The sequence below is a fragment of the Hypomesus nipponensis genome, chromosome 23 (assembly GCF_054491055.1).
Source record: "Hypomesus nipponensis isolate SF chromosome 23, ASM5449105v1, whole genome shotgun sequence".
Lineage (NCBI taxonomy): Eukaryota > Metazoa > Chordata > Actinopteri > Osmeriformes > Osmeridae > Hypomesus > Hypomesus nipponensis.
The window spans coordinates 6,761,915-6,789,788 of NC_140383.1; the positions used below are offsets into that span (position 1 = coordinate 6,761,915).

A 27,874-nucleotide genomic window follows, 5' to 3' on the forward strand; every position below is an offset into this window, starting at 1 on the left:
AGGCTCCAGTGTGGCCCACTACTAGCCAGTCAGTCTAGGGATCAGGGACAGGACCTTATGCCTCAGTCAGGGATGGATGAGGCTGGGGTGAAGGCGTAGCAGGGTTGGGAGGGTGAAAGGTGATTGAAACAGTGCAGTCATGCAAGCCAGCCCAGCAGACAGCCTCTCCCCCTTTGTGAGCGGCTTTTGTGAATGCAGGGCCAAAAATGTTCACACGGAGGACAGTGAGGGGGTCTTGTCCAAACAGGGGCTTTTTCCCCACAGATATCCCCCTCCCCCCCCCCCCCCCCCCCTTTCGACGACCCAGAACTGTGTAGTGCAGACCAAGTAGCTATTACACAACTCGACAACCAGAGAAACAGACACTGGTCCTTCGCAGGACAGCCGGCACCGGGAAACACACCACAATTCATACCGTAGTTGGGTCACAACATTCCAAAAGTCAAATGTTTCCTCAATGTTTCCTTGTGTGTGTGTGGTCATTTAGCAGACAGGAAGGAGGGGGGCATGGCTGGTGTTGGGCCATAATTGGTTTTGGCCTGTATTCAGATCAGCAGGTGGTTTGGATATGCCAAAGCTCCGGGGTACTGGAAAGGTAGGAATTCATAGCCTGTCTTTTATGTCTCACTTAATGTTTCCCTCTTTCTCGCCCTAACACTCAAACACTTCCAGAGAAGACCCAGTAGCTGCTCTCACAGTAAAAGCCACCAAGGATCAGGATGCGATTGAAACGGGAGTCTTGTGTCTGACGTCTAATCTCTCTGTATGTGGATCAGGGACATCCCTCCCTCCCAGGCTACTCCCAGCTTGGGACCACAGGCCTCAGATTCCTCTCTCTAGCGTGCAGGCCTCATTGTTAAAGGCTCAGCTCCAACCCAAAACTGTTAGTTTAGACATGACAAAGGATCAGCTGGTACAACATAGCAGTACGCAAGCGCTCCTCCGGGTCCTGCCAATACATACCCAGTCCAGTTTTCCTTATAGGAGTGCTGAGGCAGATTTTTGACTTTTGAAAGCAAGACAGAATGGTTTTCGTCTGAGTCATGGAACTCTGCTGATACCCTGTTCCAATAACCCCTTTTGTTCCTGCAGAAGATGTGGACATGCTGGTTCCATGAAATGGGAAAATGGGAAAAACTAAGTATTGAGCAGTCGAAAATCCATACACAACAGGGACGCAACACCACTCTGTGGTAGAAAAGAGTACTGCATTATGTCTCTACCCAACGCTGCTATGTAGTATGTCCCCTCGCATTTCGTTGTTGGGACGGGAACGAGGCAAACTGGAACGGAGTCCGGGTGAAGACGAGGTTGAGTAGACTCGTTTTGAATTTCCAACCCTTGCTCTATAAATAGTCCCCCACAACCACTGAAAATCGTTCAGTCAGGCTACAAGGCAATAGACCAGTGTGAACTCTGCTTCATTTGACTGGTTGTTGTGTTGGGCTAATGTTAGCAAAACATTAGCCCGCTATATTACTTGATCGCTTATTAGCTTGCTAGCACGCAAAGGCTAACAATTTGTGAACAGCGACGTTTCAGTCCAACAATATGGCGTTACAAATACATTTTAGTACCAGGATGGTTGCTAGACTCTGTCTGTGTAGCAGGTTTGCATAAGTCTACCCTAGTCATTCAAACTATTTTAAGCCTAACTAACTTTTGTAATCTGTGCAAAATAGATACCTTAGTAAAGATAGGCTGTAGCAAGGAAGCTAGACTGCTAGTCAAGCTAAAATAGCTAGAGTACATGGACGCGAGAGTGTGCATTTGTGAATCATTCCACAAATACATTTCTTAAAGAGATTCCTATTACCGTAGATAAGCTAACGTCGATCTGTACACAGCAGCAACAACCTTCCTTCAACCACATCCTTATAAGACATAACACACCAATCCCTTTTATGCATCTAGCTCAAATCAGCATTAAATTAAACACTTATTGATTTATCATTAAAACACTGAAAACATTATGTAAAGTAGCAATTTATTTTAAGTAAATATGTGGATGTGTCTTATTAAGAGCCTGGTCCAAGGAAGATGGACGAGCGTGAGAGAGCTGAGCAGGAGCTGGAGGCCATGGAAGAGACGCTTTCAGAGCCAGCGTTGACTATTGGACAAGCATTTTCCATCAGGACAGACCAGGGACCTGACAGCAGTTCACCAGTGGTAAAGATTGAGGTTGTGATAGAAATTCATAAGTCAGTGGTCACAACTGCTGAGGCCTTACATTCATCCATAATTTGTACAACTTTGGATATATTTGTATCTTATTTAAGGTGCCGAGTAAACTTACGATAGTGCAGACAAAGACTGAATCCTCAGAGCTGCTAGTCAACACCCAGGATCCAGTCAACTGTTTATCCATCCAGAACTCCCTTAAACCTGACCCGAACCAGGCCCAGGAGTTCCTTATTCTGGACCATAATGGACTGCCCCTGCATTGTGAACGCATGGTGAGACAGAGGGCCTTTGCTTCATTATTACGATTGCTAAAGACACAGTGTTGCTATGTTTAGCTTGTTCTGCTGCACAGGAATAGCCCCTGTGTGCAAAATGAATGGTGAGAAGGTTGCATAGTGGTTCTAAAGTATTCTCTGTGTTTTATCAGGTCATTCTGACAGGTGAGTCAGAGAGCAGAGAGGTGTATGTAATTCCGTCCAATCAGCTCGGAGCTCAGGTCCTGCTTCCTCGTGGTCCGCTTTTGGACATTGTTGACTCTGCAGGTAGGTCTTGCTCACTGCTTACTTACCTCTCTTTGCTTGCCACTGATGCTTGCAATACATAGATAACCTCTTGCCCTTTATTGACCTGGAAGTTGACTGGATTTGTTTAGGCTCTGCTGTGGATAAGGATAGCCAGGATGGCATGCAGACCATAACGCTAACAGCTGTCCCAGATACCATCAGTGGTCTGACCCCTTCACCTCCAGCTACCAACACATCCTCAGCAAAAGCATCTCCCAGCAGGTAAGCCCACAGACCAGCCACTCTTAACAGGCCCGCTCTCTATCTGAGTCGTGTAAAACAATGTGATCGGTTGTCACGCAGGTCCCAGGACTGTTTCACTCCCCCCCTGAAGCCCCTCCCAGCCAACGCACCCTCCTGGGCCCACAGGCTACGCAACGGAGAGGTTGGTACAGCTCCAGCACTTGTCCAATCAGAGTCATTCCTCACAACCCCTGAAAGTAGGGGAAGAGAGTGATCGTCCGTGGTGTTAATGCTGGTCTTGGAGCAGCCGTGGCTGACTTTGTCCTGTCTGGTGTGCGAGCAGAAGATCGGGGACTCGTACCGGGGCTTCTGCGCCACAGAAGCGGAGCTGGAGACCATCCTCCTGCTTCACAAGCAGCAGACCAGCTGTGTGTTCGGCACGCGCCAGTCGCCCTCGCCCGCCAAGCCCGCCACGCGCCTCATGTGGAAGTCTCAGTATGTGCCGTACGACGGCATTCCCTTTGTGAACGCAGGTAGGACGAACCCCCTGGATGTTTCCGAGCCGACTCCCACGGAGTGTTAACAGTGAGCTAGTTAAGTGTCTTCTGTTTCCGCAGGGAGCAGAGCCATAGTGATGGAGTGTCAGTATGGCCCACGAAGGAAAGGCCTCCAGCCCAAGAAGACCAGTGAGCAGGTCAACATCGATTACAAAGCCACGTGTCCTGCCAGGTACACAAACACACACACTCACATCAACACACAGTGTGAGTGGGAATCTCTGTGGGATGTCACATCTGTGTGGGATGTTGATGGTGCTCCCATGCCGTAGGATCTATATCAAGAAGGTGCGGAAGTTCCCAGAGTACCGGGTTCCCACCGACCCCAAGGTGGACAAGAGGGTGGTGCGTCAGGAGCAGGAGAAGGCTTTCTCCAGCCTGAGGAAGACGCTACGGGATGCGGGGGGAGTCCTCAGGTCATAGAAATATATTTGACCGCCATAAGCACTGGCATCCACCCTTGTTACATTTGTGTTCCACCATACTGGCATGTTGAAGTGTAACTACTTCTAACAGGTACTACATGCAGCTGCCCACACAGAAAGCTCACTTGTACCACGACATGGAGGCACCCATCCCTCCCCCGCCCCCAGATCTCTGCCCAACAGCGGTGGAGGAGGTGAAGGTGGAGGCTGAGGAGGTCAAGGAGGAGGCTGAGGACGAGGGGGAGGAGGAAGAGGGAGGTCTGACGGAGGACGGGGGCTCGGTGCCCTCTCGCCTCCACCCGCGCGTGGCAGAGAAGATCAGGGAGCTGGTGGCTCACGGCCATCATCAGGTCTACACCGTCCGCAAGCAGCTCAGGTGAAGACGCACCACTGTGCTCCCGTGGGACCTTGGATCCTATGATGTCGTCCACAGAGTTTCCCCCTGGCTCATTAGGTTCCATGGTGCTGACCCGTCCTATTCATGTGTTGCCAGGAAGTTTGTGGAGAGGGAGATGTTTAAATCTGAGGAGGTGCCGGAGAGACATAATCTGTGCTACTTCCCCACTGTCAATGACATCAAGAACCACATCCACGAGGCCCAAAAGACCCTGCAGCTGTCTGGAGCCCTCATAGGCACACAGGTAAAGGAGTAGGCAGAACTCTTTCTCCGCCACAACATAAGCCATTAGCAGGCCTACTCTCATTATGTGGTGTTCTACTAATTACCTACTAAATGTATCCTATTGTCTCTCTGGCCTGCCAGTGGGGAGGTATATGTGGAGACCCACTGACTGAGACTGTCACCTTGACCCTCACCCCTGCTACTGCCGAAGGTACCTCTCAACTCCAAATCCTGCTTCCCTGTCCTCTGTTAGCTCTTATCCCCATGTCTGACCTCTCTCTCCATCCACCTGTAGGCCTCACCAGGGGTGTGCTGGAGGGCAGCGACACTCTGTCACCAGAGGCTGTGCAGCTCTTCAGCTCTCTTACGTCCTTGCAGCCCAAGATATTCGCCCAGCTGCAGGTCTGTTCCAGTCGTGCTCACTCACTGGCTACTAGACAGTGGGGACACTCCAGTCTCATACTGTCAGTGTATGTGCTGTGTGTCCCTTTTTGCAGCGTGTACAATCGATGACATGTCTGTCCCTGCCCACTGCAGGGAATCCAGCTCCAGCCAGTACCAGCACTGTACTCCTATGAGGGACCGCTGTCCCAGTCACCCCCTATCACACCCAGTGCCACACTAACGACCACAGACCCCCTGGATCTGCCTGGCCCCTCGCCCCCTCAACCCCTGTTGGTCAGCCCCTCGCAGTTCCTTCAGGCTGGTCCCTCACTGTGCGAAGGTATTCCCACGCTCTGATGTTATGCCATGAGTAAACTGTTCTATGAAAGGCGACAGCAGAAATAAACACATTGTAATCTGTTATGAAATAGTACATTTATTTCCTCGTAATGTTTTACTAATGAGAGTTTGTTTCCGTCTTGTGATCAATAAAGATGGGTTGTGTTCCAGGTCTGATTCTGGCTGACACGTCGGCTGTGCTGGGAATGGGTCCTGTGGTCAGCATGGGCAGAGGGTCCAACGAGGGGAGGTCACACCCGATCCTGCCGGAGGGCAGGCAGATCATCCCAGTTCAAATAGTAGACCCTGCAACCGTGGGTGAGAAAACTGACTAAGACTAAGGAGGAAAGGAGACTGTGTTCCCAAGGCCTATATTGTGGTTTAATGTTCTGTTGGAATTACTTTCTAAAATCCTAAGCTTCTCCTTCCCTCTGTCTCCTTCCTTCCTCTGTCTCCCTCAGATCTGACTAGCTTAGGGCATCAGGCAGAAGAGCAGAACACGGACATAACTATAAACCCAGGAAACTGACCGTTTATCCTGCTGGAGATCATTAGAATACATGCTACTAGTCTTCAGTAATAGACTCTTATCTGCTTGCACTGGAATGGGAAGAGGATCTCGCACTGGAGCCAAAACCTAAAATCTGTTTAGGAGCCTAACTAAGCTAGCCATGCAGAGCTGGGACCTGAACTCAACATTGCCATCAGCTGCTAGAATTGTACAGGCCAAAGTGACAAGGCAAAAAAAGTAGTTTGGATAATACTAATGAATGTGCTGGTAATATGGGCCTGCTTCAAACATAAATGAACAGAAAGATATTGGCTATGTATTCTTGAATGATGTGATTTTACAGTGAAATCCAACTAATTATGTAAATGATGAACAACACATCACTGGAGATATGTCAGATACATTTTACTATTAAAAGCAGTGTTTAAATAGGTTCATATTGTTTTCAGGTGTGAACAGCTATTCACACCATGATCAGAATAAAATTATTTATTAATTGTCTTAATATTAATTATTAACTGTTGCTTCAACTTCAAGTATTTAGCCACGTAATCAAAATCAGAGTAATTGAAAAGGGCATTTCCAATGTTTTTCAACGATTCAGATCCAAACCAGGTATTCGGCACCTTGATCGGGGAATATTACGATTTAACATGGCAACCCTAATGGGTGGGCTCAGAGCCATATACATTTTTATATGGCCCTGTGTGGGTTCATTGGTTGAGCATTGCATGTAGGCTTGGTTTGGCCGAGAAAGAAACCCAGAATCTGGTTGACAATATTTGTAGCTAGGTAACACTTGGTTTGGAACAACAAGACATACAATGTCAGATACAGTAAGTAAAAGTTATGTATTGTCGAATGCCATGACTGCTGCCGTTAGTTTTGCAGTTACAGTAGATACAATATCTACAATTTGTATACTAGCTTGCGAAAACAAAACTCTCGTCAGATACTGATAGAGCTAGCTAGTTAACGCTCGCTGGCTAGATATCCATTTAGCACCAACCAGTCTACCGAGCTTTGCATTAGTGCTAGCTAAGTTAGCTGATACAAATTTTAGCTTCCACTCTAACTTCACTGGCTACATGTCCTTGGATACGAATGCGCATAATTCGGAAAACTAAGTAGTTAGAGCTAGCAAGCTAGCCCAGCTACTTTGGGTACTAGCAAGACAATGTTAGCTACTGTAGAGTAGCTAGCTCTAGCTACAATGTAATTCCTGCTGGCTAACCAGTGTGGCAGCCTAGAAATCTAGTAGATAGACTACACTGAGTACTAGCTAGGCGCATTTTTAGATGGTTCTTCAGGCAAGCTAACAGTACAGTAATTTAAGTTATGACTACATGTAGATTGTGTATGGCTCATACCCGTACTTATAACTTGCTTTGTTTACAGGAATCCAAACCTTCACGGCAGGATGATGCAGAGGATAAGAAGGATGGGGGAGAGTACATCAGATTGAAAGTGATTGGACAGGTAAAAAGGATAGGCCTTGGGTAGGTGTTGGAGTCTGAGATCTGTCTAGATAAAGTAGACTCCAGAGCCTTTTGCTGACATGTTTCAGCAGATTTTTGTTTCTTAACTTGGTACTATATCTTTCCCAACATCAGGACAACAGTGAAATTCACTTCAAGGTGAAGATGACAACACATCTGAAGAAGTTAAAGGAATCATATAGCCAGAGACAGGTAGATACACAGAAAACGTTCTGATCCGTTGAAAATGTATAGGATATCAGTTAGTGATGGGGTAAAAAATCGATTCACATGAATTTCAGCCTTCTAGCGATTCACAAATGTCAATGTTAAAAAAAAAATATATATATATTTAATGTAAGCATATATTGAATTGAAATGTTATTAAAAAAACAATTACATGGGTTCAAATCCAGCACAGACCGTAGTCCCCACATCCCTGTTACCGCAGCGCACTACCCGACTGTGCAGATGCCCTCTCCAGACTGTCCCACCAGGATATACAGTTGGGAGAGGGGATCTGGACGGTAGAGAAGTGTCTGATGAGAAAGTCCCATTTCTGCTGTGTCTACAGGGAGTCCACATGAGCAGCCTCCGGTTTCTCTTTGAGGGACAGAGAATTTCAGACAACCAAACCCCTAAAGAGGTAAAGTGGCCTTGCTCTGCATTGCAGAGAGAACTTGCTAAATGTTAAAAAATAAGTAACCTGTTGTAAACGTATACTTTCATCTCACACTCTAGCTGGGAATGGAGGATGAAGATGTGATTGAGGTCTACCAGGAACAGACAGGAGGGCACTGGACAGAATGATTCTTCTACCTGCTGTGTTCCACTTAAGTTAGTTTATTATGTAATATTTTATATTTGTATGATTACTGATTCATTTGACTGGTGTTCCCTCGAGATCTCAGCTATAATATCTGCCAAACGGAAAGGATGGAGGGAAGAAACATGTTGACCTGTTGTTACTCATCCAGATCCTGTAATGTCTCTCTGGGCTTCCAAATTGCACCAATCAATGTTCCTCAAAAGAGTTGTCTTTGATCCCTTGTCATGTAGCCTTCTGTGTCTTCCTAGCAGTGAAGCCCAGCTCAAAGGATGCTCTGCTATGCTGGTTCCTCAATTACTTTACTGGTGTCATCAAGCTCAGGTTTTACTTTACAAGATGACAGGCAGTTTCCCATGTTGGTTTTCAGTACCTTGTCAATTATGACAGCCATGCATGAATATCAGCAGCCAACTTTTTTTTTTTTTACCATAGTGTCTACATGAAGTTTGTATCAGTTATTTCATCTTTGTGTCATGACTGTGGTCTTGACAATAGTCAATTAAACTTGTTGTAGTTATGGATAATTCTACATTATGTATAATATTAACACAATTCAGGTTGTTGTATACTGCTATAATTGTTCACATTTATATTTTCCAATGAAAACATGCATAAATGTTATCCCGCTTGTATATTTTGTATACATATTATTTCCTTTTTGGTTTGAATAAATATGTCATTTTATAACTTAATTCCAAAAACCCATCTCATGTTAGCTTACTTAATCAGAGAGAAAGGAGTGTGTGTATTACTTATACTCTAAATTTCATTTACACTGTCCATCTGGACCTAGACCAACTTCCACATCTACAGCAGCTCTACACAAGTGTCGGTCTAGGTAGACCAGGTCTTATAAAGCAGTTATTGCTAAATTCCTTGTTTTATAACTTGGACTATACATCAAACATGATAGTAACTATAATTGAATGCATGGTCTCACAACATTGCAATTGCAAACTTGAGGTAAGCGTTCTATAACAATGTAAGCAAATCATCCATGGCACATTTCTATTGGTTAGAAATACTGAAGTCAATCGCATGCTCAGCCCTCCATTGTTCTCTGTATATTGCGAGTCACTTATCTGTCAGCAGACGTGAATGTTCTGAAAGGATTTATGATAGCTGAAACCACCACCATAAACCCATACAACTTGGTTTAGGCTGTCCAATAGGCCTGTAACTAGTGCATTGTGGGAGTTTCTTGTAGTGGCCGATATTCTCCCTTTCAGAAGAGCTGAAGTTTCTAAAGCTGTTAGTCATGCTCGTGTTCTAAACATTAAAATGTTTTAAATGTTTTTTTTTTCTCCATAATATGGATATGCTGTGGAGAAGTTGCGCCCAAAGATTTTGAGACTGCACCAGTTGTTTTTAATAAAGCTGATTAAAACCCCACAAATTTACATCTCCTTTCACATGATACCTAGTATGTTTTAGCAAGGCACAGGTAACACTTTATTTACAATAAAATAAAATATTCTTCACTAGCAAGGCTATATAGTCTTCAAAATGTAAAAGTGGTAGCCGTGCGTGATTTTACATTTTAAAAAGCCGTAATGTAAGTGCATCTGTAGGAAATTAAAAGCTTATAAGAGGCCCCAGAACCCACACAGTATGTATCTTACAGGGATACAAACCACTTCCTCTGCAACTTATGCCATTTCTTTGGTGGGGTCTGCCTGGGTGGTGGAGGGGTCTGAGATGGGGTCTGAGAGGCCCAGGAGGTGCAAGAGGGTGAAGTAGGAGTAGACCCAAGGTCTGGAGATGTCCTGCGTCTGCCCCAGAGCCTCTGCTTCCACAAGGAGACCCCGTCTGAAGCGAAGCTGCTGTTCCAGAGCTGCCTGCTGCCTGCAAGACAGAAGACCAGGGGAGGAGGGGGAGATGGGTGGCTGGATGACGTATGAGACAACACCATGCAGTGCATTCAAATATAAAATCTTAATACAGTGAATTTACCGTTACATTTACATTGAGTCATTTAGCAGACGTTCTTATCCAGAGCGACTTACACTAAGTACAGGGACATTCCCCCCCAAGGCAAGTAGGGTGAGTACCTTGCCCAAGGACTCAACGTCATTTGGCACAGCAGGGAATCGATCTGGCAACCTTCTGATTACTAGCCCGACTCCCTCACTGCTTAGCCATCTAACTCAATTGTTATTACTATGGTTGCTTTTTTATAGTACCTGGCCAGGAGCTCGGCTTGAAGTCTAGCCTGCTCCCTTGCCCAGAGGACAGCTTCATGTTCTCTTTTCCTCCTGTCCTCCTCCACTCTTCTTCTCTCTTCCTCTTCCTCCTTTTGTCTGCGCAAGTACTCAAATTTCTCATCCTCCTCCATCTCCAGCAGCATCTTTCTCTCGTCTTCTCTCCTCCTCTCCTCTTCCAGTCTCTGCCGTTCCATTTCAGCTAATCAAAAAGTCGACTCGTCATCAGCAATCATAAATATTCTGAACGCATGTATATTTTGTACATATTTCCTTTTTGGTTTGAATAAATATGCAATTTGATCACTTTAATAATTCCAAAAACACATCTCATGTTAGAGGGGTGTGTGTACATTACTTATACTCTAAATTACATTTACACTGTCCATCTGGACATAGATCAACCTCCACACCTACACCAGCTCTACACAAGTGTAGGTCTAGTTAGACCAGGTCTTTAAAAAATAAAATAAAGCAGTTATTGCTAAATTCCTTGTTTTGTAACTTGGACTATAACTACATGAAACAAGACAGTAATTATAATTGAATGTATGGTCTCACAATATTGCAATTGCAAACTTGAGGTAAGCATTCTTTAACAATGTAAGCAACTTATCCATGGCACATTTCTATTGGTTAGAAATTCTGAAGTCAATCACATGCTCAGCCCTCCATTGTTCTCTGTATATTGCGAGTCACTTATCTGTCACTTTCACTTATCAGGTAAGCATTCTTTAACAATGTCAGCAAATTATCAATGGCTCTAGCTAGAAATCATTTATTTTGTTAGTTGAAATCACTGAAGTCAAGTGTGTTTCGGATGAAATGACCAAAGGGGTTAGCATGTGTGTTTTGGGGTAAATGACCAAAGGGGTTAGTATGTGTGTTTTGGGGTAAATGACCAAAGGGGTTAGTATGTGTGTTTTGAGGCAAATGACCAAAGGGGTTAGTATGTGTGTTTAGAGGCAAATGACCAAAGGGGTTAGCATGTGTGTTTTGGGGGAAATGGCCAAAGGGGTTAGCATCTGTGTTTTGGGGGAAATGGCTAGAGGTGTTTATAAGCCTAATAACTCCTGTAAAAAATGTGAAAGAGTGAAAATGAAATGAAAATGTATTATGTTCTTATTACACTGTTTTATGTTAATACACCGTTGTTATACTAATGTTGTTATTACATAGTTTTGGGTGAAATTACCAAAGGGGTTAGCATGTGTGTTTTGGATGAAATGACCAAAGTGGTTAGCATGTGTGTTTTGGATGAAATGACAAAAAGGGGTTAGCAAGTGTGTTTTGGATTAAATGAACAAATGGGTTAGCATGTGTTTTGGGGTAAATTACCAAAGGGGTTAGCATGTGTGTTTTGGATGAAATGACCAAAGGGGTTAGCATGTGTGTTTTGGGGTAAATTACCAAAGGGGTTAGCATGTGTGTTTTGGATGAAATAACTATAGGTGTTTTAGGCCTAATAACTCCTGTAAAAAATGTAAGGAGTGAAAATAAAAAGGTACCATGTTTTCATTACACTGTTGTTACACTATTGTTGTTTTTACACAGTTTTGGGGGAAATGACCAAAGGGGTTAGCATGTGTGTTTTGGGGGAAATTGCCAAAGGGGTTAGCATGTGTATTTTGGGGAAATGACCAAAGAGGTTAGCATGTGTGTTATGGATGAAATTACCAAAGGGGGTAGCATGTGTTTTGGGGTAAATCACCAAAGGGGTTAGCATGTGTGTTTTGGATGAAATGACTAAATGTGTTTTAGGCCTAATAACTCCTGTAAAGAATGTAAGGAGTGAAAATAAAAAGGCATTATGTTTTATTACACTGTTGTTACAATATTGTTGTCACCGTTTTGGGGGAAATTACCAAAGGGGTTAGCATGTGTGTTTTGGATTAAATGACCAAAAGGGTTAGCATGTGTGTTTTGGATGAAAGACCAAAGGGGTTAGCATGTGTGTTTTGGATGAAAGACCAAAGGTGTTAGTATGTGTATTTTGGGGGAAATGACCAAAGGGGTTAGCATGTGTGTTTTGGATGAAATGACCAAAGGGTTTAGCATGTGTTTTGGGGTAAATTACCCAAGGAGTTCGTATGTGTGTTTTGGATGAAATGACTAAATGTGTTTTAGGCCTAATAACTCCTGTAAAGAATGTAAGGAGTGAAAATAAAAAAGTATTACGTTTTTATTACACTGTTGTTACACTATTGTTGTTATTACATAGTTTTGGGTGAAATGACCAAAGGGGTTAGCATGTGTGTTTTGGATGAAATTACCAAAGGGGTTAGCATGTGTGTTTTGGATGAAATGACCAAAGGTGTTAGTATGTGTATTTTGGGGGAAATTACCAAAGGGGTTAGCATATGTATTTTGGAGGAAATGACCAAAGGTGTTAGTATGTGTATTTTGGGGGAAATGACCAAAGGGGTTAGCATGTGTGTTTTGGATGAAATGACCAAAGGAGTTAGCATGTGTTTTGGGGTAAATTACCCAAGGGGTTCGTATGTGTGTTTTGGATGAAATGACTAAATGTGTTTTAGGCCTAATAATTCCTGTAAAGAACGTAAAGGAGTGAAAATAAAAAGGTATTACGTTTTTATTACACTGTTGTTACACTATTGTTTTTTTACACAGTTTTGGGGGAAATTACCAAAGAGGTTAGCATGTGTGTTTTGGGGGAAATTACCAAAGGGGTTAGCATGTGTGTTTTGGGGTAAATGACCAAAGGGGTTAGCATGTGTATTTTGGGGGAAATGACCAAAGGGGTTAGCATGTGTGTTTTGGATTAAATGACCAAAGGGGTTAGCACGTGTGTTTTGGATGAAATTACCAGGTTAGTATGTGTATTTTGGGGGAAATGACCAAAGGGGTTGGCATGTGTGTTTTGGATGAAATGACCAAAGGGGTTAGCATGTGTGTTTTGGGGGAAATGACCAAAGGGGTTAGCATGTATGTTTTGGATGAAATGACCAAAGGGGTTAGCATGTGTGTTTTGGGCTAAAAACGTAAGGAGTGAATATCATGAATTTGGCTCTATGTGTGTGTGTATCCACGTGTGTGTGCTCCTCACCCGCCCTGCGCTCCTCCTCCTCCTGTCTCATCCTCTGTAGACGCTCCAGCTGTCTCTTCTTCTCCTCCTTTCTCCTCCTGTCCCTCTCAGCCTCTTCTTGCTCCCGTCTTATTCGCTCCATCTCCTCCTCTGCGCGTCGTTTCCCCTCCTCCTCTTCCTCAAGTCTTTTCAGTCTGTGGGGAAAGTGTTACAATAACTACCGGCATGTAGATTTGCACAGGTATTGGGAGATCCACTCTTATCAAGAGATCACACTTTTCACCAATCCTATGCTTTGAGGATTGAGTATTGAAATCTAGGCGAGTGGACAAGTGAAGAGGCGAGGGAGACAGTAGGGAAGAGTCTGTACCTGAGCTCCTCAGCTCTCTGTCTCTTCTCCTCGTCCAGCTCCATCTTCATCCTCTCCTCCCTGTCCTCTCTCCCCTGTTGCCTCCTCCTCTCTTCCTCCCTCTCTCTCCTCTTCCTCTCCACCTCTTGCCTTCGTCGCTCGGCCTTCTCCGCTAACACTGCCCTCTGCTGTTCCTTGCGGGCAGCAGCAACGTCATCCTTGATCTTACTCTAGTTAAAACACAAATGAGTTAGATGTTCTTCTGGCATCCTTGAGAAACCTATATTAAGATTCACACATGCAGTAGTTGTTATCACTACACAATAGTTCATATTTACTGTGCTGTTGCTCGCTTCGGACGCCACAGGCTTCAGCGCTAACTGGTCGGTTGCCATGATGGCAGAGCATGAGGACAGGTGACCACGTGATGAGGCCTGACCTCCCTGACCCACGCTGGACTTGATTGAGTCTCTCAGAATGGATGGGGAGTTGGAGCCTCCTGAATTGGGGGATAAGGCCGTCTCCTCCTCAGAGTCATCAGGGTTTGTGTGGAGCTCCAGAGATGAGTCCTCCTCCCCCTCCTCCACGTCCTCCCCCTCCTCCTGGTCCCCCTCTTGGTCCTCCTCCCCCAGGTCCTTCTCTACTGCGTCAGGGCTCAGCACAGGTGAAGTCTCCTTGAAACCCTTGACCTTCTCCACCCGCTCTCCAGGATCGACCTCCATGTTTACCTTTGCTTTTCCTAAACCAAACAGAAAAACCAAAGACAACCAGTTTAAAATGAAGAGGATGCGCCACTATGCCGTTTGTCTTTAGTCTGTTTGTTTTCATACAAAGTACACCATCAAATCTGAAACTGAGACTAACCAACGACAAATTCAGCCTGGTGTTTGACCTTCCCCCTCTTCGTTTTTTTCCCAGATGAAGACGTCTTTCCGGCATCCTCATTGGTGGAACCCCTCTGGTTGGGCTCTGCTTTCTTCCCTTTCCTCTTTTTCTTTTTCTGAACCTGACAGAAGGGTTGAACACAGGTTTTAGTTGCCGTTGACTCAATCTTGTTCATAGACTGGGTTGACGACTGAGTGTGTGCTGCTCTGCACTGTCTTACCCCAGCTGGGTCCACAATGGAACTCTCTAATGTCTCTGGGTCTTTTTCAGGATCTTCTCCTGACTTCCTACTTCTCCCGGTTGGACGGTCAGTTTCCTCCTGTCTCTGCCATCCACTTCTCTTCTGTGGTCTTTGAGAGCCTACTGATTCCCCCAGGTTCTCAGAGTAGCCTCCAGTCCTGGTTAGGGGGAGAGACTGTTCAATGAATGGGGAGAGATGCAGGACAGGCTTTGGCAGAGGTGGGGTGGCAGAGGTGGGAAGCAGAAACAAAGACTCAGAGGGAGCAACAGAAAGAGTGTGTAATTGTGTGTGTGTGACTCTGAAACATGAGCCATAGTCCCAGTCTGGGCCATTTGTAGCAGATAGTAAGCTGACACACAGCGAGGAAAGCATTCCAACCTTAATCCGACAGGATATTAATGAAGACTGAACCCACATGAGCTGACTCTGCAACCTGTGACCCCTGACCTGCACCATAAACACCACCCTGCAGCACAGATAGGAGATAGTATCAGATGATCAATGTGTCTCCATGCGTGGTGAACTCACCCACTAGGTGTAAGGGGCCCCTCAGAGTTCCTGAGATTCCTCTTCTCTGGCCAGGTCCCCTGTGACAGTCTTTCAGTGGGGTTGGGGTTAAAGTTGGCCTGTTCAGATGCTGGATGGCCTGAACTGGAAGTCTCCTGTCCTGCCTGTAGGGATGACTGATTGCTCTGAGTAGCTGGCTGTCGATGACCCCGATTTGTCTTCACCTGCTCTATCTCCCTCCATCTCTTCTTCACAGCCTCCTTCTTCATGTTCTTCCATACATCCTGCCCTGTGTCCTCCCTGGCCTCCTCCTTGGTCATCTCCGTGTTATGTTTGCCATTGACAGCAGCTGCCGAGATGTTCCTCTCAGCTTTGTCAGTGGTCAGTTGGTTGTCAGAGTTCTGGGTAAAGGGACACAAGCACATTAATACATACATTTTTCTTTATTAAATTCTCTTTCTTATTCCCCAGATTTGTCAAGCCAGAGCATTTCTTTATCAGGTCCTCTGGCCTCTGTTTTGGTCTGTCGTGAAACGTAGCTAACTCACATGTGCACCAGGTGCCTGTCTAGTCCTGTCCCTATGAGAGGGAGACCTGTGTCCAGGTGCCTGTCTCTCTTCTCTCTGCTGCAGGTCTCCAAGGATACCCTGGACTCCAGTCCTTGGCTGCTTCCAACAAAGCATTGCAAAGTAGGAAGAGAACAAAGTAAACAGATTACAATGATAAGGCCTTCTTTTGTTGGTTGTACGTGCACACCCAAAGGAAGTTGTGTTTGCATGTGTGCGTAAAAGAGCAAGAGGGCCTCACTTTAACCTCATTGGGCCTTTATGTAACCTTATGCCCCACTTTCCTCCTTGTAGCCAAAGGTAAACCAATACAATGCAATGGATGACTTACTAGGGAGTAACATTCATCCCTTTTATAAACAGAGAATCATGTAACATTTTGTAAATACGAGTGGCCATCTAACTCGACCAGGGACGTGGTCCCCCTACCGCTGGGATAGGATGACTTGCATCTTTGTTTGGTAAGATGGCCTCTGGGTTCCTACTTATCCCCTCACCTGAAACAGATACAAAACAGGATAACATGCTAAGAATATAGTGTGACAGGATGTTTGTGTGTTCAGGGTGGCATTAATGAGCTTCTGAAACATTTCCTCTCTGCTGCTTCTCAGCAGGTATCAGTAAACATCTACATTCCCCTGCACAGCCCTGCTGTCTCTGTGTACACAGCCACAGGGTCAACACACACACACACACACCTCACACTCACACACACAGGCTTAAACCCTTCTTTAGCCCTGGAACGTGACTGGAGACGGAATTCTCAGCAGGACATTCCACGCCACTCTGCCCTGCTGACCTGACCCCTCCCTGAACCCTGCTGACCCCTGACCTGAGAGGATCATTAACAGACTGGAAAGACGACCAATAACACTAGCACAAGAACCCAGAGTCTGAGAGAGATGGACAACTGTTTAACCTGGATGTGAGGTTTAACTTGTATGTGAGACAAGCCCTGTCCAACTCCTACCTCTGGGTACCTCAAGGAGACAAGATGGAGCTTGTCTACAATGCTTATCTATATCCCTTTTCATATTTTTCAAGTGTGCAGGCCTTAGGGTCTATGAGTTGTTTATGGACTGGGCCTGACTCTCTGGGGGAGTTTCGCTTGGCGGTTTACTGTCTTGTTTGAACAACATTTAGACAAGAGGAGGCAAGCTCATCTTTGTCCCCTTAGGAAACGGGAGCATTGGTGCCGAGAGGTTCCCACCAATGAGACAAGCGGTTGTAAGACGATCTGGAGAAGTTCCACAGGAAGTGCACAGTATCACACACCGGCTGAAGGGCTGTAGGCCGTTTGTCCCAAACAATATACCTGTTGACACGTACACGCTTTCTTTTGCATCTCTCTTCTAAAATATCTTCTCTTCCATGGTTTGAACATGAGAAAGTTAACTGACAACAGTGATCCTAAGTACAATGGTGTGGGCTGACTGCTGTAGTACAGCTTTTCCACCTGCGAGGGGCAACCTGGGAGCATTTTTAGTTTGCAAACTGGCCATGGAGAAACTCACAACTCACTGAGCCAGTAACCGCAAAGGAATGAAAAGGAATACGGTGTTCATATGTTGATCACTTTCAGCTCTTAAGTAAATCTGACAAAGAGAAACATTCATGTAAGTTGTATTCACTCAAGCTCCCATCCCATCTCATGTTTTTACTTTGTGAAACAGACAATACACATGAAACTCAAGACTTTCTGTAAAGCATCAGCAGTGTACAAGACTGGGATGGTTGACTGAAACTGACACTTGGTAAATGTATTGAGAAACTAAAACACACTCACAAATACACACATGCAGGCACATGTGCACACACACACACACACACACACACACACACACACAGAGAAAAAAAACAAAAAGAAATAGCGAGTCTATAGGGGACAAGGGATGTTGTATCCCCCATGTATCCTGACAGAGACAGACAGTTTATTTTCTGGTGTGTCTGTCTGTCCTAATGGGTTCCAGGGCCTCTTTGAAGTAAGGGGGGGAGAGGAAGGGTGTGTAGAAGACAGAGGGAGTGAGGGAGGGAGAAAACCTCTCTCCTGTCTTTCAGGCTCTGGTTACGCACCAGCGACCCTGGCCCCGGGAGAGTTGCGCTAAACTTTGTTCCACATTCTTGGGGAAATGTGTTTCACTGTGAAACCTCTGCACAGGATCCAGGCCTCCCCGACGCACCCCTCCCTACCTCACCCTTCCGTGCACCCTCCCTGCCTCACCCCTACAGCCCTTCCTCCCAAACCCCTGTACCTCACCCTCCCTCTCTTACCCCTGCCCTCTCATTAAACCCCATGGTACCTCACTCCTCTCTCGCCAGCTCCCACTAACTTGATTTCTCTCTTTCCTTTCTTCCCTCCCTTCCCCCTCCACCACGCCAGCACGTCCTCCCATCTCTCCTCTTTTCCGCCAACCTCTCATATCCCCTCCCCCTTCCCCTTCCCCAGCTCATTGCCCCACTCCTCACTTTGTCAGTTTCTCTGATCCTGCTGATGCCCCCCCCCCCCCAACCCCCACAGAACTCTGGTAATTACTCATTCTCTATGACACAAATCCCACGTAATGGCTACAAGAATGTGCCTTTCACCATTTTCTTAAACCTCAACCCCCCCTGTGGAACCCAGATCCAGGTCGGGGGGGGGAGGTTGTATGTAGGACAGCAAAAAGGTGCTAAGTTCAGACCTACCATTATGTATAGACCCATTTAACTCTTAATTAATACGTATTTACTGTAAACAGTGGCTAGCCTAAGTGACCAAACGTTCTCATTAATTTTCCTCTGGCTACTTTCCACTTGAAAATGGGACAGCAGTCATCTGGACTGGTTGTCCATGTTTTCCTCAGAAGAGCAGAAACCACATGAAGAATACAGTGAGATATAGGCAATAGCATGTAACCTAGCCTCTCTCCTTCTCTTTCTTTCTTTCTTTCTTTCTTTCTTTCTTTCTTTCTTTCTTTCTTTCTTTCTCTCTCTCTCTCTCTCTCTCTCTCTCTCTCTCTCTCTCTCTCTCTCTCTCTCTGGACACAGACCAGACTCCCGGTCCTGCAGAGACTGTATGCATTCTTTCTTGTAGGCTCTATCTAACTCCAAGTGGGTTCATATTTCTCCCTGTGGTGCTACACACGGTTTGAGTTCCCCTCATGGTAAACAAGACTGCTATGATGGATGAGGGAGATTTGAGCCCAGGCAGACCTACTTTGTCTGAATTTATATAGGGGAGAGAACATGGACCTTAATGTAACCAACCTCTAGAGTTGTGCTGTGTATTAATCTCTTGTCTGGATGCAGGCCAAGTACTTCTAAAGGCTGCTGGTTGCTGTGCGTCAGTGATTAGAGACAGCTACAACATTTTATGGGCGGCTTGTTCTGGTTCTTCATCTCAATGCTGAACAAGGAGATCCCCATCCATGGACACCATGCTCCTCGTCATCGTCTGGGGCATTTAGGATTTACCGACACATCACAACACCGGCATCTCAGGAGTCACTCATGAGTTGCAAGTTACCCTTTCATAGCGAAGACTTTGTATAGAAAGCACATAACATTATGATGTCACAGTAATGACAACATTATCACACCTCTCTTGTCTCCGTGTTTTTCTTCTCCGCCCCGTTCAAGAGCCTGCACATTCTGCCCGTTAACTCATACCATCTGAACGTGGCCTATAAAAAAATGCCAACACCGGCACCTTGGTGCTGCCATCTATTTTAGGTGACAAACTTGTTAGCAGGTTGTCAGTGCCAAGGCAGGGCAGACATCCATAAAACTGTCTGTTCCAGGCTGGAGAGCAGGGGGTTTGGGGGCCCTAAGGAGGGGTGGTGAGAGGCGACAGTCAACCGCCTAACTCTGGATAACTCTGGATAAACTGTATAAGTGAGTTCTCTATGAAGGTTCTTGTTATTTTACATTTACATTTAGTCATTTTTAGCAGACGCTCTTGTTATCCAGCGGACGTGAATCTACTTTAACAAGTCTACCCTCCCTGTATGTGTGAGCTATTCAGTTATCTCTGATTGTGGTAAGAAGGCACGGACAGTTGATCAAGATGGTGTGATGTGACTGAGTGAGGAAAAGAACGTTATCAAGAGTGAATCAAATCAAATGAATGCATCCCTCCACATAGCAGAAGGCTCTGGAGAACTGTTGAGTTGAGGCCAGGTTTTTGTTCTGTATTCCAGTCTGATAAAGTCCTCTGCTCACAAGAATCTTTATTTAGAAAGTGTCCGTTTCTAAAGGGGCCTAGGTTTGGGGGGGGGGGGGGGAGGGTAGATGGGGTGAGGGTGAAGGTAGGAAAGTTGGCTGGTACTGGGGTTGGGGGGGGAGTGAGGTGGAGGGTGAGTTTCTGAATGGTGACAAGGTAACGGAAACAGAGCAAGGGAAAAAAGAGAATGTAAGGCAAGGGCATGGAGAAAGAGAGAGAGAGGGAGAGGGAGAGGGGGAGGGAGAGGGACAGGGAGAGGGAGAGGGAGAGGGAGAGGGAGAGGGAGAGGGAGAGGGAGAGGGAGAGGGAGAGGGAGAGGGAGAGGGAGAGGGAGAGGGAGAGGGAGAGGGAGAGGGAGAGGGAGAGGGAGAGGGAGAGAAATAAAGAGAAATAGAGGCTGAGAAAACACAAGGCCTTGTCAGTCAAAGTCTCCAGGGCGGGGATAAGAACCCGGCCTGCAGGGATCACGTTTCCCTGCAAGGCATTGTGGGATACCTTACAACGTCAAAACACAACCAGATGTGAGGAAGCTGGAGCTGCGGGGGAGGGGAGCAGGCCGGACTGTCGTTTAGATACGCTGGTGGAACTGAGTGGAATAAGAGTATATGTGTGTGTCTGACTGTACAGGGTAGAGTAGAATATACACCAGTGTTATGAAGCCAAACCACACCCAGGCACATTTTGTAGTCGGTCTTAAAAGGTTTAAGTTGCTCTTCTGACTAAAATGATGATTCGCCTCGGTCAGTCCTCCCACGCAGAAATGGGATACCGGAAAATAGTCTTCGTTCGACTCATCTTATCTTTTATTTTGAACAAAAACAGATGAGCTTGTGATTGCGTATTGGCATAGAACTTCTTGAGCACAGCCGAAACGCTGACTGTGAAACAATCAGAGTACATCATGTTCTCATGGCCAGAATATTGTGCTCAGACCTTCTTCCTTGACCTGTGTCTGTGGTGTCACTACGCTGACCAGCTTGTGTCTGTCATCTGACTGGAGTCTCTACAACATTACCTGCCCGGTCTGTGGTCTCACAACCCTGTCTGTCGGTGTCAGTCGCTTCTGGCTGCAGTAGGAGGATCCATGGTAGCTTCTCCCCCTCAGAAGACAGCACACGCAGAGCTGCAGACACACACACAGCTCAGATACTGATTCCTCAACGGTCACATAGTGGTGAACTGCTGATAGATACGAGAGTCATCATCATACCGTTCTCTCGTGTGACATCATCAAGATGAGACGGATCGCCAGTGTCCGCTTTGGGGTCCCACAGGGACAGCTGAATGATCTCCCCATCAGGACCCATGATCAAGGTACCCCACGATTGGCCTTTCTGCCCCTCTGAAAACCCACACCGCAACATTGATCCCAATGTAATGTACTTCAAATGTGCCCAAGCAGACAATGAGGTAAGGGCAGTTCTGCTGATGTAGCTCACCTCTGAGCTCTAGAGGCAAGGTGCCCCGGACCACGGTCCTGGGGTCCTCCCAGGTCTCATCCTGGGGGTCAGGTCTGTACTGGGACAAGAAATACTGTCTGGCTGGGCCCTGCCTCCGGGCCAAAGGGGGCAGCACTCCCAAAGGAGGGGGACATTCTGGGTGAGGGACAAGTATGACCTTTAACCAGGCAAATGATGTCAAGCTTTTTTCAAACGTCTGTGTTGTCTTTGTAAGACGCAGTGTTGTGTTGGTTCTGATATCTACCTTCCTCTGGCTCCAGCAGGACACAAGCCTGCTCTGCTACCTGCCGAGGGACTCTCTGAGGGGGCACAGCTTTACCCCCTCCTCCTACATATTCTTTCGCTCTTTCTTGTCTTTTGTGTTTCTCTCTTTCTCCACCACTGTTCTCTCCATCTCCTCCCCTTCCTTTTTCATGTACTCCTCTACTTCCAGCACCGGGTATTAAGAGCGGCAGCAGTAGCAGTTTCTGGTGTTCTGTCCTCTCAGACTGGGTCTGGGCTGGACCCACGGCCCCCCCTGGTCTCACACATCCCTCCCGGATGGTGGACAGATGATGGCCTGGCTCCCTTGGTTCCAGCAGCCCGACATCACATGTCAGTCCCTGCTAATACACAAACACAAACTTGGACTATCAGACTTCACTCTTAATCCATTCCACAACAACAAAAAAACACATGCAACTTTCGTAATTTGCAGAAAAACTCAGTCATTTGAGTATATCGAGTTTGCGTAACTTTAATTGAATGGAATGCTTACTCTGGCCTGGGCCTCCCTGCCCTGTCCCTGGCTGACCAGAGGAGCCAGGGAGACGGGAGGAAGACAACACTGAGGGGCCTCAGAGGGTGGAGGGAGCATGAGGCTGGGGTCAGAGGAAGGAGCCTCTCTCTGAACACAGCTGTGAACTCCAGCCAGTCGGACTGAACAAACACGCACCGCATTGACTCGAGTTGGTAGAAAATCACATCAGACATACATGCTCAAATACACTAACTAGGCCATTCCTGTTAAGGTCATTGGTGAAATGACAACTGAGCCTACATATTTGCCTGTGTCGCACGCCAACAAGATGGCCGCCGTAGAAGTTGATGAGGGATGGGCGACTGGAGGCCCAGGAGGTGTCCACAGAAGCCATATTGAGAGGATAGCACCTCTCTTCAGCCATCTCAGAGACTCCCACCCCCTCGGGGTCTTTTGTGGTGCTGTACAGAGAGCAGTCGGACTTCATGTGCAAGGCCTTCAACATGGAATCAAATGCACATCAGAACAATTAAGTTACATGTAGGGTTATTGCATTTAACAAGCAGGTTGTGATTAACTGTACCAATCACAACGTTCCTTCTTTGACTGATGGAGACTTGGACCTGTAACCAGGAAATCGCTTATTTTCCTGGTTTTGTGAATGCTGACCTTCCTGTGCGATGTTTATCTGATCAGATATTTCATTTTATAACATTGGGTAAAGAGAACACATTATAAGGCTGTTATTGTTATTTCGTTAACAGACCAAAACTGCTGATCTTCAATCGCAGTCAGTAATGTTACAACACAACTGTTTCCATACAGTCTTGTTGTGCTTTCTGAGGTTGATGGAAGGTACATAAACATATCTCACCCAGTTTGCTGAAGTGCCAGGGGGTCTTCCTCCTTCATCAACCTGCCAAGGAGGCTCTGTCTCTGGCATGGGACTCATGTGAACCCTGGGTGTGAAGACCACCACCTTAAACCTCCTCAAGTCATTGGCCTTCTTCTCCTTCCAACCTGGGGAAAATACACCTTAGAATTTCAGTAGATGTTTTGTTTTAAGTTCTCCGGAAAATGTGCCCGAGAAGAATGGACACATTTTTAACCATACTATTCGCTCTGTTTTTTACAAGTGCGCTGATGCATCAACTGCACTTGTATTAGAATAGTACATTTGTATTTTTACATGCAAAGTTTTAGATACCCAACCTAAGGGAAGACAAAGATACTAAGAAAGCAGTAAACTGTCCTATAACATTAATGGAACTCTATGACATTCTCTATTTCCTATTGCCATAGTACGACATACAAATGTGATTGTGTGCTCTCTGGCAAAACTAATTTCCTGCACTTTTAGTGAAATAAATTGGACCCATTCAGACCAACTGTAAAAGACTTCAGATTAACCAAATTAACCTTGCCCTGGGTAGAAAGAACAGATCCACTATTGATCTAGATGCCAAGTCTAATGTCTACGAAAACAAGGCTCTGATTTAGTGACGTACAACGAGCTTGCTGCAGTCTACAATGCTAATAGAGAACTGATGGTTTTGATTTGTTTCATTTGGAATAATTGCTCACCTATTAGTGCATTTACCTGCTTCTGTAATACGTTCTTCGCAATCCTCCATTACATGGCTGTCCACTTTTGTGCTTTTACTTGATGTCAAGTGTTGTGTTCTGTCTGGATCCATCCCTTCAGTTCTAGGTGATAAGACTCTCTTTGATGGCAAAGGATCCAGACCTGTAGGTGGTCTGTGGTGCCTTGGGGAAGAGGGGGGACCTGGGCCTGGTTCCCTGGCAGGCTGTGAGGCTTTGGGCCTGGGCTGCCTGGTTGATCTCATGGGGGCCTGAGACACTTTGCTGGAGGGTGGTAGGGGGTCAAGAAGTGTTGGCAGGGGGAGTGAAGGGAGGTTGGTGGCTGAGGCAGTACCTCCTCTGAGCTGAGGCAGACAGAAAAATAATTGAGAGAGACAGATGGAGAGAGAGAACTATACAGAGAGGGTTGCCTTGACTATAATTTCCCCCAAACGTCACTTAAAAAAATAAAAAAGCAGTTATCTATAAGTGCAGGAGAAACAGTCTCAATGATGTGTCCTGCCCCGAGGTGTGAAGAGCAGAAATTCAGCATGTCTACAGTGTTGATGTTGCCTCCAGCACTAATCTTGTGGATTTTTGCTGAATCAAATCCACATGATGATGTTGGCAACCTTCAAAAACCCTAAGTATGTAAACATTCTGCTATGATATCGAATCATTTATTTTCCATAATTTATGTCCCTCATATAGTTATAAATTGATTTTCTTTAGTTGATCATGTTTGTTTACCCAGCTTATCATCCTCCACTGACAGATCCGACAAGTCCCTGGCAATGCACAGCTGTGTCTGATTGTCCTAGATTCACTCTGATAGCTGCTGTTGAGATGATGAAGATGGCTGTAAGTCATGCTGGGGACACACTATACAATGTTTTTAATCTTATAAGATTTTCAATCTGTAAGAGACCACAAACATGAGGACAAAAAATCCTAGATTTAGCCGTTCTGCTCCTACAGTGTGTGGTCACTCTTAACACACCTCACACCAAGGGAACATCTGATAAAATCTGCGGAACCAAGATAATCGAGACATATGTTACCTAGGATTGTCGGAAGGGCCGAAATCGGCCCGATTATCCTGTGGTGTGTCCCCAGCATTACACAAAAGTATTTACATTGCGGCTATTGCTATTACTGGGAGGTAGTCAAAGACAATATAAAGTATTTCTTCAAAGTCTGTATCAAATGTATTTACAGTGACTTGTCTTGCACATTATAATGGCTCCATTGATGAGCATGTTAACATCGGCAGTTCCAATCACAATATTCTTTTTAGACTAATAAATGATTGATCTAGTTCCCTGTCCCTACCTATGTTGTTGACATTCCAAAGCATCAGGAACAGGATTTCAGGAACGTTCTAGACACTGATATTGCCTGCTTAGCTTCTCTACCCATAGACCAGAGATGCAAACACACTGATACACACTGAAACAAACACACACTGAACACACACGGAACACACACGGAACACACACGGAACACACACAGAACACACACAGAACACACACAGAACACACACTGAACACACACTGAACACAATCATCATCCTTTAATCAACTGGCTATACTTGTGTACTCTCTAGATCAGTGGTCTTCAATGCTCAGGGCCCGCTGTCCTGAATGTTTTATATGGTTCCCTCTTCCAACACACCTGATTCAAATGAATGCTCGTCATCAGGCTTCTGCAGGGCTTGATAACGATCCATTCATTTGAATCAGGTGTGTTGGAGCAGGGGAACATATAAAACACAAGGACAGCGCGCCCTGAGGACCAGGGTTTGAAGACCCCTACTAAAGATGACTAGAGTTTTGCATAAACACACGCAGAAAAATAATGTACGGTGTCTGTCCACGTTTTGCAGAAGTAATTCTATAATCAGTCTCCAATTCCTTCTTCTGCAGACTGTAATTTTACTGTGTACGTGCAAAATCAGCTGAAAGAGAAAGAGAGAGAGGGAGGAAAAGGAGAATGACTCCAGACTCTAGTATAACATGCATAGGCTGAGGGTCTGGTGCACATTAAGAGATAGTCAGAAGAGGCAGGAATTGGCTGGATTATGGAGTGTTCACTAATAAAGCCCCTGGGACAACTTTATTAAGATTTGCAGCTCACTCTCAGAGCAGGTCAAGCTACGCTTTACACTTAAATTGGCAGCTTGATTGACTGGGAATGCAGGGAAATTGGAGACACCTTGAGAGCGTTGTGTGTGAGAGAGGGGCGGAGACTGCAGCCTTATCTAGCCAGGCCAGGTGCTATGAGATATGTGTCTGAGGTCTGCCAGGGGGATTATCTTGGGAGACATGAAGGAGAAATAATGTTACTCACTTCCTCACTTGCTCCATCCCTCCATCCATCTCCCTTGGTTCAGAATGTGTCAACTTTGGGGTCAGAACGGCAAAAGTACTAGAAGGGACTGAGACTAGACCATTGTGTGTGTGTGTGTGTGTGTGTGTGTGTGTGTGTGTGTGTGTGTGTGTGTGTGTGTGTGTGTGTGTGTGTGTGTGTAAAAGACAGAACATGAGAGTGGAGGGTGGGGTGGGGAGAGAGACATTATCTGGACTTTACTCATAATAACTTGTTCCCTACCCGCTTTTTTCCGTAAGCCAATATGGCCCCAGTCAAGTCCCGTAGAGTGTGCAGGTGAAGATCCATTTCCTGTCTGGACTGTTGGGAGACCTGCCTCTTCCTGCTGGCCTCTGGCAAGCCAGTTGTCATGGAAGCCAGGTCCTCAGAGTACAGGAAGAGAGGTCCTCTTCTGGTGCTGTAGGTCTTTGGAGGCACTGGTTCCACTCCCCCCAGAAAGCGCCCGCTATTGGACAACCTGAGCTGAGGCTGATGGGATTTCCATATGTAGTAGTCCTAGATTGAAATAAATGGCCAGGATCATCAACATTACAGTAAGTCCCTGAAGACCTGAGGAAAAGTTTCAAAATACATTTGCGGGGTTTTTTCACCTCAGGTTCAAAGCAAACTTCCAGACGGCCATCTTGGCTGTCGTGGTGTGAGCGAGCCACTAAACCACAGCCTCGGCTGAGCAGAGACAGGGTGAGATCTCTCATAGCACCAATACTGTCAGATACTCTGTCAGCAACCCCACCAGTACTCTTTGAACTGATTCTACACTGTATTTTTCTTGTCTTCCTTTTCTCAGTCCTCAGCCCAGTGCTGGTTGTGTCTTCAGAGCTGTAGTTATAAAGGAGAAGCTGTATTTTTAACTGGTGGTTTGTCCATCCCAAGTCTGAACAATCATAGCATCATTTATCAGCCTGGTACAACACAGAAAAAAGTGTTCCCTCTCAAGCTTTTAACTTATACATACAGTACAATGCCATGTTAAAATCTAAACGTAAAATCAGTTTCAGTCTGACAGTAAATTTACTTCTAAAAAGGAATCCTGACAACAACGTCAAGCATGGTTCCTACCTGAGTTGTGCTGCAACTGACCAATGCTGTGATGACTATGGAAAAGCTTGTCCAAAGTAATGGCCACCCAGGACCCAGGAGAGACTCAGAGTGCTGGACTGCTAATGTTTGCTGTGTTGCTGTTGCTAGGATTTGATGAGTAACTCTGTACAGTTTAAGGCCTGACTGACTTTGTTTCTGTTACCGTGGTAGCAACTCACCCCCTCCACCACTGTGCTGTAACCATGTGGATCGAGTATTCTGAAACTGTGACAGAAGGTATATGAAGTTACGGGGGGTGGGGGTATGTAGGGTATGTGGTGGTTTGTGTGGATGGAATGGTCAGGGAAATACTGTTCTATTTCTATACTGCCTCCCCCTGTAATGGAATGTGTGACTAGCCATTTCATGCGGGTGTGAGGAAGGGTCTTTTGAACTAAGCGAATGAGTTATGAAGCAACCAAGGGATAGCCAATATATGTATATATACATACATACATTTAAAATACATTCTGAGCCTCACTACACACTTACAGACACAGTAATCACTGTAGTCACGTTACATGTGCATAATAAACATCAATCATAAGGTACATT

The 27,874-nt window shown here is 45.7% G+C and overlaps 3 protein-coding genes across 8 annotated transcripts; 2 read left to right on the plus strand and 1 right to left on the minus strand.

Moving 5' to 3' along the window:
• Nucleotides 1-1,176: 1,176 nt before the first annotated feature.
• On the plus strand, nucleotides 1,177-6,269 carry carf (calcium responsive transcription factor). Of its 6 annotated transcripts, none has more exons than XM_084689182.1 (16): nucleotides 1,177-1,310; nucleotides 2,024-2,181; nucleotides 2,280-2,456; nucleotides 2,612-2,726; nucleotides 2,837-2,969; nucleotides 3,051-3,132; nucleotides 3,274-3,463; nucleotides 3,548-3,659; nucleotides 3,760-3,903; nucleotides 4,004-4,288; nucleotides 4,406-4,553; nucleotides 4,676-4,745; nucleotides 4,830-4,936; nucleotides 5,072-5,258; nucleotides 5,429-5,575; nucleotides 5,719-6,269. In XM_084689182.1, the coding sequence occupies exons 2-16, from the start codon at nucleotides 2,041-2,043 to the stop codon at nucleotides 5,784-5,786; spliced, it is 2,106 nt and encodes a 701-aa protein (XP_084545308.1). In that variant the 5' UTR covers nucleotides 1,177-1,310; nucleotides 2,024-2,040; the 3' UTR covers nucleotides 5,787-6,269. The 6 variants fall into 6 exon arrangements, with proteins under 6 accessions (XP_084545308.1, XP_084545311.1, XP_084545312.1 ...); XM_084689185.1 differs by having other exon boundaries at nucleotides 5,081-5,258; XM_084689186.1 differs by having other exon boundaries at nucleotides 2,024-2,169.
• Nucleotides 6,270-6,446: 177 nt separating this feature from the next.
• LOC146234001 (small ubiquitin-related modifier 1-like) lies at nucleotides 6,447-8,762 on the plus strand. The gene is made up of 5 exons (XM_084689188.1): nucleotides 6,447-6,604; nucleotides 7,167-7,247; nucleotides 7,382-7,459; nucleotides 7,821-7,892; nucleotides 7,988-8,762. Exons 1-5 carry the CDS (start codon nucleotides 6,593-6,595, stop codon nucleotides 8,054-8,056), a joined length of 312 nt encoding a protein of 103 aa, XP_084545314.1. The 5' UTR covers nucleotides 6,447-6,592; the 3' UTR covers nucleotides 8,057-8,762.
• Nucleotides 8,763-9,450: 688 nt separating this feature from the next.
• kiaa2012 (KIAA2012 ortholog) lies at nucleotides 9,451-26,861 on the minus strand. The gene is made up of 21 exons (XM_084688469.1): nucleotides 26,830-26,861; nucleotides 26,462-26,684; nucleotides 23,992-24,136; nucleotides 23,145-23,290; nucleotides 22,571-22,766; nucleotides 22,289-22,449; nucleotides 21,776-22,136; nucleotides 21,511-21,666; nucleotides 21,282-21,413; nucleotides 21,087-21,194; nucleotides 16,300-16,367; nucleotides 15,853-15,969; nucleotides 15,326-15,705; nucleotides 14,777-14,954; nucleotides 14,536-14,677; nucleotides 14,292-14,410; nucleotides 14,010-14,249; nucleotides 13,693-13,901; nucleotides 13,344-13,516; nucleotides 10,259-10,478; nucleotides 9,451-9,920 (listed from the first exon to the last, which is right to left on the minus strand). Exons 1-21 carry the CDS (start codon nucleotides 26,859-26,861, stop codon nucleotides 9,725-9,727), a joined length of 3,702 nt encoding a protein of 1,233 aa, XP_084544595.1. The 3' UTR covers nucleotides 9,451-9,724.
• Nucleotides 26,862-27,874: the final 1,013 nt, after the last annotated feature.

Bases quoted from the DNA above. Each gene is read 5' to 3' on its own strand.
- carf (XM_084689182.1), top strand. From the start codon at position 2,041: ATGGACGAGCGTGAGAGAGCTGAGCAGGAGCTGGAGGCCATGGAAGAG. The intron at 2,727-2,836 runs GTAGGTCTTGCT...GGATTTGTTTAG, and splicing joins GGACATTGTTGACTCTGCAG to GCTCTGCTGTGGATAAGGAT. The intron at 4,289-4,405 runs GTGAAGACGCAC...ATGTGTTGCCAG, and splicing joins ACCGTCCGCAAGCAGCTCAG to GAAGTTTGTGGAGAGGGAGA.
- LOC146234001 (XM_084689188.1), top strand. The intron at 7,248-7,381 runs GTAAAAAGGATA...TCCCAACATCAG, and splicing joins GATTGAAAGTGATTGGACAG to GACAACAGTGAAATTCACTT. The intron at 7,893-7,987 runs GTAAAGTGGCCT...CTCACACTCTAG, and splicing joins ACAACCAAACCCCTAAAGAG to CTGGGAATGGAGGATGAAGA.
- kiaa2012 (XM_084688469.1), bottom strand. From the start codon at position 26,861: ATGGCCGTCTGGAAGTTTGCTTTGAACCTGAG. The intron at 26,685-26,829 runs GTGAAAAAACCC...GTTGTCCAATAG, and splicing joins AAGTTTGCTTTGAACCTGAG to CGGGCGCTTTCTGGGGGGAG. The intron at 15,970-16,299 runs GTAGGGGGACCA...TGTTGGAAGCAG, and splicing joins CAAGTCATCCTATCCCAGCG to CCAAGGACTGGAGTCCAGGG.